Source organism: Salvia miltiorrhiza, chromosome 5, assembly GCF_028751815.1.
Source record: "Salvia miltiorrhiza cultivar Shanhuang (shh) chromosome 5, IMPLAD_Smil_shh, whole genome shotgun sequence".
In the NCBI taxonomy this organism is placed as follows: Eukaryota; Viridiplantae; Streptophyta; class Magnoliopsida; order Lamiales; family Lamiaceae; genus Salvia; species Salvia miltiorrhiza.
This window is the reverse complement of record NC_080391.1, coordinates 30,500,747-30,512,244: the sequence shown is the minus strand read 5'-3', so window position 1 is coordinate 30,512,244 and position 11,498 is coordinate 30,500,747. Positions and strand designations below refer to the sequence as shown.

Below are 11,498 nucleotides of genomic sequence, written 5' to 3'. Positions count from 1 at the left end.
TCTAGGAATAAATTCAAATTTTAGGATAAACAATTTATTTGTTATTTTTTAATATAATATAATATAATATAATATAATATTATTTTAAAAAAATTAATGAAAAAATTATACATAACAGTTTTTAGAGACGCTCATACATAACGGTTCAAAAATCGTTGTAAATGACTCTTATACATAACGGTTCTTTAACGTTATGAATAAACCGTTATAAAAGATGGTCATAGATAACGGTGGCACAACGGTTTTGTAATACCGTTATGTATGCAACTAATAGATAACGCAAAAACATAACGCATTTGTTCAAACCGTTATCTATGCATATAGACAACACTGCATAGATAACGGATTTTTTCAAAACCGTTATCTATTCCTAAAAGTGCGCTCATACGTAACGGTTTTTGAAAAAAACCGTTATCTATGCACTGTTATGTATGTAAACTTTTGTAGTAGTGAACAGTTGTTGGCACTGAAACGAGTGTTTCAGTTGTAAGGTCTAGTGTGCACCATTAAGCACGACCCTAATTGATTGTCAGTGGGATCTACTGACAGTGGACGTAGGAATCAGTATTATAAACCACGTAAAAATTCGTGTGTTGTTTACTACTTTCAATATTTCAGTTTATATCTGCGCCCTCACTTTGACTTATACTGAAAACTGATAACCTAAAAGATAAACCCTAAAACTGATAATCTAATTCATTAAAGGCTATTTTCTAAGGACAGTCAGTAGGAAATCTAACACTATTTTGATTTAAAATTGAAAAGGTTGCACCCCAAACTGAACTTCAGTTTGTCGACTAGTTTCTCACACTGAAGTTAAACTGATTGACTCATTATCAGTCTAAGCCTTAACCTTTTCTTAATCTGATCCTTCTTTTACTGAACATTAGTTTTAGTTTCTATTTTCACTTATCACTTTCAATTTTAGTTTTCGTAAAATAGCCTACTGGTGTATTCCCCCTACACCAGTTCAGTACCCCACCAGGACCTAACAATTGGTATCAGAGCAGGTTGTTCATAAGAACAGGATGTTCTGTACCCGATTCACCTGAACTAGATACCTTCAAAGTTTTAAGTTTCCTACGTGCTAACTGTATTTTTCAGTTTATATAAACTGTAATTATGGAAACTAACTTCAGCAGGTCGTCTTCGTTGTCGACGTTCTCGGTTGACAACTACGAGATCTGGAAGTTCAGAATTACAAGCTTTCTCACCGTCCAACACTGCAGAATGTGGGAGGTGATCACTAATGGTCCGATCATCATCAAGGACCGAATTCAGAGGGTACCTGTAGAAGTTGGAAAAAAGCTCTACTATAAAGAGAGCCCAAAGCAAAAGTAGACTTCACCTTTGAAGAAAGAAAGCAAGACGAGCTGGACAATGTAGCCAAAAACATTATCTTCGGCACAGTCCCCGAAAAGTACGTGACGAAGATCATGAAATGCTCCACTGCCAGGACATGTCGGACATCCTCGAGAAGATGTGTGTCGGATCAGAAGATATCAAGGAGAACAAGCTGTCAATTACATGCCAGAAGTTTCGTAGTTTCCAGATGATCAAAGGCGAAACCATTGACGAGATGGATTTCAGATTCAACAAACTACTGAACGAAGTGCAAGCCACCTCGAAGGACAAGTACAACTAGAGAGAAATCAACCTAAAGATTATCCGAGGCCTACCACTTGGAAACTGGCAGTTGTATATAGTCGCTCACCAGAGCAAGGCCAGTTCCAACATCCTAAGTACTGAGAAACTTCTCTCAGATCTAAAAGAGAATGAGTTTGACATTCACAGGCTGAGAGATCCCAACAAGACTAAAATCTCTGACGAAGAAGCTCCACCAGCTTCTAAGGGAGAAGCACTGAAGGCTATCTCTAAGGACTCAAAGAAGCAGTCTAAGGAAAAGACTGAATTGAGTTCAGAAGACTTGTTGAATCAGTACGCAATGATGACTGAAATATTCAACAAGATGGAGTCAAGACTGAAAAAATTCAAGAAGATCCAGAAGAGAAATTACAAGGGCAAAGACAAAGACTACAAGCCAAGATCATCCAAGGACAGAACTTGAGAAAAGAAGTCCTGAAATACTGATTTGAGAGACATTGAATACTTTGGCTGCGGAAAGAAGAGACACTACAAGACTGATTGTCCGGATATCTCCTACTCAGAAAGGAAGGCTCTCTGCGCCAAGAGAGACAAACACTTCGAGAAGAAGAAAGCCGTGGTGGCTGAATATGCAGAGGACTCCAGTTCCTCTTCATCATCTTCCTCGAGCAATTCCACAAGTTCAAACGACGAGAGTCAAGCACTGATGGCCCATGACGTTGAGAGCGTACCTGACAACAACCTCAACAGCTACGACAATAGAATCAACAGGCCTAAGGATAAATCCAGGAAACAAAACAAAAAGAAAGAAGAAGCACAGGCACCAAAGAATACCTGGTATCTGGACAGCGGATGTTCAAAACACATGACTGGATTCAAAGAATATCTAAGCCAGTATGTGGAGAAAGCTGGATCCAAAGTTGCATTTGGAGACAATTCACTTGGAGAAACAAAAGGTTACAGTATTCTAAACATGGGTAACGCATGTATCTCGAACGTTAGCTATGTTTCTAGTTTAAAGTATAATCTTTTATCTGTGAGTCAGTTTTACGACAGTGGATTTTCTGTGAAAATCAAGAAAGTTGAATTCATAGTGAAGAACAACAAGAAAAAATTGGTACTGAAGAGGGTCAGACAAGGAAACCTTTATGAAGTTTCATGGGAAGATAGCCGAACAGAGACCTGCCTATCAGTAAGAACCAAGCCAAACTCAACTGGATATGGCATCAGAGGCTGAACCACCTGAACTTCAAAATAATAAACAAACTTGCCAAGCATCAGTTGGTGGAAGGACTACCACAGATAATCTTCCAGAAGAGGCAAGAATGTGGAGCATGCTTGCGAGCAAAGCAAACCAAAGCTTCATTCAAGTCAAAGACTGGACATTCCTCTGAGCGCATAATGCAACTGCTACACATGGATCTATTCGGTCTAGTGTCACCTCGAAGTTATAACGGTAGAAAATATACTCTTGTTGTTGTGGATGATTACTCACGATATACTTGGGTTGTTTTCAATGCATAGAAAGAACGAGACACTGAAGGAGCTTCCGAAACTGATGAAGAGACTCAGTACTGAAAAGTAGTCTGACGTCATTAGTATCAGATCAGACAGAGGGACTGAATTCCTAAATGCTACAGTTAAAGCATTTTGTGAAGAAAGATGCATCACTCATCAAACTTCTGCAGCAAGGACTCCTCAACAAAACGATGTAGCAGAGCGCCAGAACAGAACACTGAAGGAGGTAGCTCAAACGATGCTTTCTGAATCAAGGCTGCTACTGAAGTTCTGGGCTGAAGTAGTGAACACTGCCTGCTACGCTCAAAATCGTTTCTTCCTTACACAACGACATGGAAAAACTCCATATGAAATATGGAACAACATGAAGCCCTCTATCGCTTATTTTCATTCATTCGGTAGTAAGTGTTACATCCACAATAATGATAAGAAGAGACTAAACGCTTTCGATAGCAAGGCTGACCAAGAAATTTTCCTTGGATATTCAGGAACTGAATATTCTAGCAAAACATATCGAGTTTTTAACTTCCAAAGTGTAGCTGTAGGAGGTAACACCTCATGTTGTTTTTAATGTGTCACTTGATGATCTCAGGAAACATGAAACTGGTGAGAACTCCAAAACTGATGGAGCAGCCAACACTGAAGGAAGAGACACTGAAAGCAGAGAGGTACTGGTTTGGAGTCCCAAAAAAGAAGAAGATACTGAAGCTGAAAAGTTTCAGTATACAGGTCCTTATAATGAAGGTCGAACTGGAAATCCTTTAATAAGCATCAGTCAATGGGGAATTGTACCTACTGAAGAATCGAGAGAAGCAGAAACTGAAGCTCAAACTGATCCTCAGTCTCCCGTAGTTCAATGTTCCCCGATACGAGTAGAAACTGATGCACCACACGGCTCCTACGGCATATCTGCTTGCATCGCACATGAGCTCAAATGGCATCCCCCATTCTGGTGGTCTGATAATGGGCGTTGTAGTCAGATGCCTCTTCAACGTCTAAATGCATCATGGCACTCTTGATCAAACTCCCAAGGCACATCATTCTGCAACAATCTAGTCATAGGCTGAGCGATTTTGGCGAAGTCTTTGACAAATCTCCAATAGAATCCCGCATGACCAAGGAATCCTCTTAATTGTTTGACCGATGTGGGTAGTGGCAACTTGTCAATGATGTCGACCTTTTCCATGTCCACCTCAATTCCACGCTCTGATATGACATGTCCCAAGACTATGCCTTTCTTCACCATGAAATGGCATTTCTCATAGTTGAGCACAAGGCTCTTCTCCACACATCGCTTCAATACCAAATCAAGGTGACTTAGGCATGTGTTGAAATCCTTCCCATAGACGGTGAAGTTGTCCATGAACACCTCAATACAATTCTCCAAGAGATCGGAGAATATACTCATCATACATCGCTGGAATGTACCCGGGATGTTGCATAACCTAAAGGGCATCCTCCGGTAAGCAAATGTGCCAAAGGGGCACGTGAAGGTGGTTTTGTCTTGGTCCTCCAATGCAACCCATATTTGCATATAGCCGGAATATCCATCAAGGAAACCAAAGAAGCGATTCCCTACCAATCTTTCCAATATTTGATCAATAAAACGCAAAGAAAAATGGTCCTTGCGGGTTACCTTGTTCAATTTGCGGTAGTCTATGCATACCCGCCATCCGGTTTGCAACCTGGTTGTGACCAGCTCCTTGTTTCCGCTCTCTATGACTTGGATTTCGGACTTCTTTGGTACCACATGTACCGGGCTCACCCAGCGGCTGTCCGATACAGAATATATAATCCCCAGCTCAAGTAGCTTAAGTATCTCCTTCTTGACCACATCCTTTATCACCGGGGTTGAGCTTTCGCTGTGGGTCTCTGACCGGCAATGCATCATCTTCCAGCAGGATGTGGTGTTGACAAACATTAGGGCTTATGCCCTTGATATCGTTTAAGGTCCATCCGATAGCCTCTTTGTGCCTCCATATGACCTGCTGAACCATATCCTCCTCCTCTGTTGTGAGTTCCGAGCTTATGAACACATGCAAAGTTTTGATTTTCTCCCAAGAAAAGATATTTCAAGTGGCTTGGGAGATTCTTTAGCTCGAGCTTTGGTGCACGAATCAAAGAAGGCAAAAGTTGATCCTTCTCATCAAGGGTAGAAATCTCCAGAGGTAGGTGGATCTGACCCTCCTGTGGCTGTGCCTGCATGAATTCCACTTCATCTTCCATTGTGGCTTCCATCACTTCCATCTCCCAATCGTACTCATAGTCTTCGTCCATGTGCATTGTGGGCATAGACTAGTCCACACACACATCAAATATATCCACAAATTCCACGTTCTCAATGTCTGGTGGGTGTTTGACCGCTTTGAAGAGATCAAAAGTCATAGTATCCCAATCAAATTGGCACGTCAACTTCCCGGTTACACAATCGATTTGGGTTCGGGCCATCTTCAAGAAAGGTCTGCCCAAAAGCATAACAACAAGTTTTGCCCTGGAGTCTCCCATGTTGAGCACATAGAAGTTGGCTGGGAAGATTAAGTCTTGAACTTTGACGAGCACGTCCTCCACTATGCCCTCAGGGTATAAACTTGACCTGTCTGCCAGTTGAATTACCACCGAGTTGGTTTAAGTGGTCCTATCCTCAGCTCCTGATATATGGTCAAAGGCATGACGTTGATAGATGTGCCTAAGTCCAGCATGACCTTCTCTATCTTGGTGTTCCCAATGATGCAGGGTAAGTAAAACATCCCCGGGTCCTCACACTTTGTGGGCATATCCCGTTTCAGCACGGCCGACACCTGCTCTCCTACTTGGAATTTTGCATCGTCTGTTTACACAACCTTCTTAGTGCATATTTCCTTGAGAAATTTGGCGCGTTTGGGCATAGTTCTCAATGCTGTAAGTAACAGAATATTGACCTCCACCTTTTGGAACATCTTGTGTAGGAGGTTCATCTTTTCTGCCTCGTGGTTCTTTGCCAACCTCCCTGGGAAGGGGGGGTTTCACAATCAGTTTGGGCTTATCTGCTGCTCTGGGCACATCCTCATTCTTCTTTGTTGTGGGCACAGGTTCAGGAGGCTTCTATATCTCAATTTCCTCGTCAACTTTTTCTTCCTCGTCTGTGGGCTCAGACACCTTTTCGGGCACATGGACTGCTTCAGGCAAAGTCTTGCCACTCCTCAAGTTGACTGCATTCACCCTGTGCCATATTATTGTTGGGTATCACGACTTGGGCAGGTAACTCTCCATTATTCCTGTTCGTGTTCATTTGAGCAAAGTTTTGTTGCATGTGGGCCATTTGATTGTTCAAGTTGTTGATGGTTCCTCTGGTCTCAAGCTTGAATTTTTCATTGTCTTGCAAGATCTTGGCCACACTCCTCTGAGTCTCCTGCATGCACTCGAACATAGCCTCCAGTGTCGGTACTTTGCCCTGATTCGGCTGCTGATTCTGCTGTGGGTTTGGAGGTTGATTGGGGGTAAGGTAGTGATTACCCCCATATCGCAGGTTTTCGTGGTTCCTCCATGGTTGATGCTATCCCTAACCGTTCTGGTCATAGCGCTGCTTCTGCCCATAGTTCCCTCCATTATTGTTGTTGTGCCCAAAGACATTAACTTGCTCTTCCTCGAACATGGAAGGGCACTGGTCCGTCATGTGACTGGTATCAGAGCATAGCTAGCATGCTTTGACAGATTTCTTGATTGTGGGCTTCATCATTTCCACCATCTGCTTGACTGCATCACACAGCTCATCCATCTTTGAGTTGTCATTCTGGTTCTGGGACACATCGGTTGTGTTTCCTTTGGTTACAACCGTTCCGTCCTCTCGGAATTCCTTCCGCCATTTCTGCAAAAAGCTTAAAAGCTTCACTGGGCAACTTGTTGAGTATCGATCCTCCACACGCCGCATTGACCAACAGCCTCTCATGTGGCCTCATTCCATTCACAAAGTATTGGATGAGGTCTTGATCAGAAATCTGATGTTGTGGGCACTTGGCTAGCAATTGCTTGAATCTACCCCAATAGACATAGAGAGACTCCCCTATGCCCATCTGAATGGTGCTTATCCTCTTTCTTACATTCTGGATCCTTGTGGCGGGAAAATACTTCACCAAAAACTTTTGCTGCATCATTTTCCATGAAGTAACGCTCCATGTGCGCAAAGTGTACAACCACTCCCTCGCACCATCCTGTAGGGAGAATGGGAACGAGATAAAGTGGATGTACTCTTCCTTAGCTCCAGTTGCTCTGACTGTGCCGCACACCATCTCAAAGTCTTGCATATGCCTCTCAGGGTCCTCTCCAGGCATATCGCTGAACTTGGGCAGAATCTGTATGAAGGAGTATCGCAACTCCCAGTTGTCAGTGATTGTGCGCAAAGTTATGCCCAGCGGTCTCAAGTTCATGTTGTTGGGAAACATCATTTCCCTCAAAGTCTGCTCCGGTGGTGGATTCGCACCTTCGTTTTCTGCTATCTTAACTTGCCTTGGTCCAAACAGGGCACGGGCTGCTCCTCTTCGTCCTCTGTCTCTGCCTCGACCACGCAACTCACGTAGTCTGCGCCTTGCGTTCGCCTCAATATTAGGATCAAACAACAAATCTCCGTTCTCTCCTGCAAGGTTAGGTACGAACATACAAGGGCAAAATCAAAACATAAAAGAGTACTAAAAAACTAGATCGCCGATTCCCTGGCAGCGGCGCCAATTTGCAGAAGCCCGTCGTGAGACTTCGGTCAAATGATATTTATATTTCCTATGCCCTGCAATTAAGGTTAGTATTAATGGCAAGAATAAGGTCGAAGCTACAGGGAATCGGTGTATCGTAGTACTCATGTCACAAGCTTTATAAGGGTTTGCCCTCTGTGGGCAAAGGTGTCACTCGCCAATCTCTAGTCACAACTGAATGTAAATCTAATAAGGGCAAATAAGTAAATGTTGAAAATAAACACAAGAAAATAATCAGTAATAAATGACACTTGGTGTGGGCAAAATAAAATTTTAAAAATCGAAGATTTTGGAGCAGATTCGAACGTCGGTCTGCTCGAAAACATCGCTGCATAAACTTCGTTAATCGCCGGACATTTCAACATCTTCTCTTTAGTTTTTCCAGACTGCCGCCGCTAAAAAAAGTTATTTAATCGTCGGAGATTTCCCTGAAATTCGATGTGTGTCTCCTATTGAGGTGGAAAAAGAAAAACACGTGCAATTCACAAGGTTTGAGAGTGGAACGACTGGATACAATAGAAAGTGAAAGTGGGCAGTAAATGTGCCCTATTATTACGTTTGGCATTACTTCTTTAACCTTTTTTATATTTTTCAGCCTTTATATTAAGAAACTGTGTGCAATTAAATTGGTAAATCTCAGCCATTAATTTTATTGAAATCAAGGGTTGATATTGGTTCATAAATGTTAAAACATATAAGTTTGTTAAAATCATAATATTTTTTTTAAGAATTAAAATTCATAAATGTAACTTTGGTGTTATTGTTTATTACAACGTTATGTAATTGAATTGAATTTAATGATTGATGAATCTCATTACCTCCAAATTTGATTTTTTTTTTTTTGGTTCCAAATCAACTCAATTAGTAGATAATTAAGTGCTCAAGAATTCCAGCAGCAAAAAATGAGTTCATTTTACTCCATACGAGGAGGTGTTCTTAAATTTTTACACCAAAGTCAATAATGTGATTAAGAATAAATTATTACTTTGATAAGATTAATTTAGGTATAATTTTTTTTATTAATAAGAGTGCACAAGCACCATGCGACTTATAAAAACAATGTGAGGAAGTAGATGGTGAATGTAGTGTTAATTAAATTGTTACATCAGATATTGGGCTTGAAAGTAATTAGATATTATTGGGCTTTTTTGAGTGTGCTGGGCCGAAAGAAAAAACTAGCCCAAATATCTCAAATATTGTGGTAATATGGGCCAAATGGTTACGCAAAAATCTGAGAATTTATACCACCGAAGTAAAACTAACTTTTATAAGGTATGAGCTGCTATACGTGAGTTTTTGAGAATACACATTAAAATAATTTAATTTTTAGTTGTCGAGTTCAAATTTGAGTAATCTATCTATTTATTATCTAAAGAGAGAAGAGTATTTATCCCAAAATACACACATAGATTCTCGCCAAAAATACATTAAGGCTGCGTTTACTTTGATGGATAAATTTATCCATGAAAAAGAATGGATAAAAAAAATTTATGCCTTAAAATGTCTCATTTCTTTCCAACATTTGACACAAAAATTATGTTTACCATTTTTCCTTCCTTATTTTCACTTCAAGGATGGATAATTATCCATCCTTGCAGTGAAAATAAGGAAATAAAAATGGCGAACATCTCTTTTGTTTGTCAAATGTTGAAAATGCAATTTAGTCACATTGTCAGAATGCCAATTTCCAGGAATAGACTATAGAAATTTCCTAAGGTTACCGTAAAGTGACATACCTCAGTTTTTTGAATAAATTCCATAATGCAAAATATGTTCTTTAGAGGTGGCCAGTCCCATAGTAATCAGGAGATTGGATACAAATGAATCAAGCAATCAAAATTAGCACACATTGCAACTCTTCCTACACGACCCATAATAATAAGGAGAACCAACCATGAAAACAGAATTTATTAGGCACTCACCTACGGTAGCCCAGCCATGACAATTTTCATCCTTATCGGTGCAATCAACATGATTCATCCTAACGCTGATGCTTTTCAGATAAAAGAATTTGATGGCGAACCACAAGTTGCCGTGGAGGATAGGACATTGAGCGTGGTGACAACTCCAATCAGGAGTTGCATTAAGCAATTTCGCCACCGCTGCAGCCTCAACCATGGTCAAACATTCTCTCATTTTCTAAAGATGACTGTCGCTGGTTCAATTGATTTTGGGGGTGGTTTTCTAGATCCCAAATTCTAGTAGCCCAAATCCCTAATTTCTTTCCTTCACAAATTTCGAACAGAAAATGCTAGTACTGGCTCACACAAAGTAAATCGCCCGCAAATCTACCGGCCACAAGCGCCGCACAAGCAGTTGGCGACTAAAACCACCAGGAAATTTGCTCCCGCCATCAGTGGAGTGAAAAAGCCCCACCGCTTCAGCTCTGGCAACACTGCTCTAATAACTGAGACCGTCACCCTCAATGTATTGAGGGAGCTTGTGTCTTGCTTTGCACAGACACACATATGAATTAAAGTACGTAGAGATCCAAGAATAGAAAAAAAGTGAGATGAAGAAATTGTCTGCACGGAAACTTGCTTTGCTCTTACCATTTTGGACGACGTTGGTTTGAGACGCGGCGTTGGGGCAGGCGATTGAGTCTCCATCAGAGTATGATGGACGAACGATAAATGACGGCCGAATCTTCGTGCGACAGTGATGGAATCTGCGAGATGAGAGGGTTGGTTGATGAAAATAGTTTAAAATAATGGGGATTGGGGATTTTTAAATTCTAATTTTAATGGATCGTGGTTAATGCAGTAGTAGTTTGAAAGAACGTGGGAGGGAGAAAACATGGAGAGAGAGAAAATGGCGCTAAAATTTTACCGTTGCACTGATCTTTTATATAATACTAGATTTGCCCATCGTGCGATGCACGATAATAGTTATTATTAAATATATATATATAGTACTCCCTCCGTCTCAAACGAAATATCCTGTTTTCCTTTTTGGGCTGTCCCAAACGAAATGTCATGTTTCATTTTTTGGCAATACACTCTCTCTCTCTATACTTAATATTTAAATAATTTCCATCAACCCACTTTATCTACTTTATACACATTTCTTAATCTCCGTGACGAAAAGAAATAGGACATTTCGTTTGGGACGGAGGGAGTATATAATATTAAATTAGAAAAATTACTAAATACACATAGTTAATTTTGAAATGTTTAATTTTGTACAATAGTTGTACTAAAAAAAATAGAGTAGTACACTAACAAAATAAAAACTTAAATATTTCATAAGATTAATTTTTTAAAACGAACATTTACAAATTTACAGAATAATCACAATTAGTATTTTTGAAGAAGTCATAACTTTTTATATATATAAGATATAGATACTCTTCAATTCAATATTACATGAATAATCTATTAATTTAGGCGAAGACTACATATAGTATTTGTCAAAATTATAGATGCATTACTCATTCAATGAAATCAACCAATTATAAGATCATATATATAAATATATAGTACAATATTGAACTAACAACAATTAATACTACATATAATTAGTAAACTTTTTAGAGCAAACACATGCACTATATTTTAATTTTAAATAGTAAGTGTTAATTTTTTTTTATGAATTTATTTATCTTTATATTCATAATAAAAATTCATACAAATTATTGTTAATAATAATAATTAA

The 11,498-nt window shown here is 39.8% G+C and overlaps 1 protein-coding gene across 1 annotated transcript; it reads left to right on the top strand.

Moving 5' to 3' along the window:
- Window positions 1-1,459: 1,459 nt before the first annotated feature.
- LOC131025792 (protein SMY2-like) lies at window positions 1,460-2,842 on the top strand. The gene is made up of 3 exons (XM_057955581.1): window positions 1,460-1,635; window positions 1,795-2,021; window positions 2,169-2,842. Exons 1-3 carry the CDS (start codon window positions 1,460-1,462, stop codon window positions 2,840-2,842), a joined length of 1,077 nt encoding a protein of 358 aa, XP_057811564.1.
- The last annotated feature ends 8,656 nt before the right edge of the window (window positions 2,843-11,498 follow it).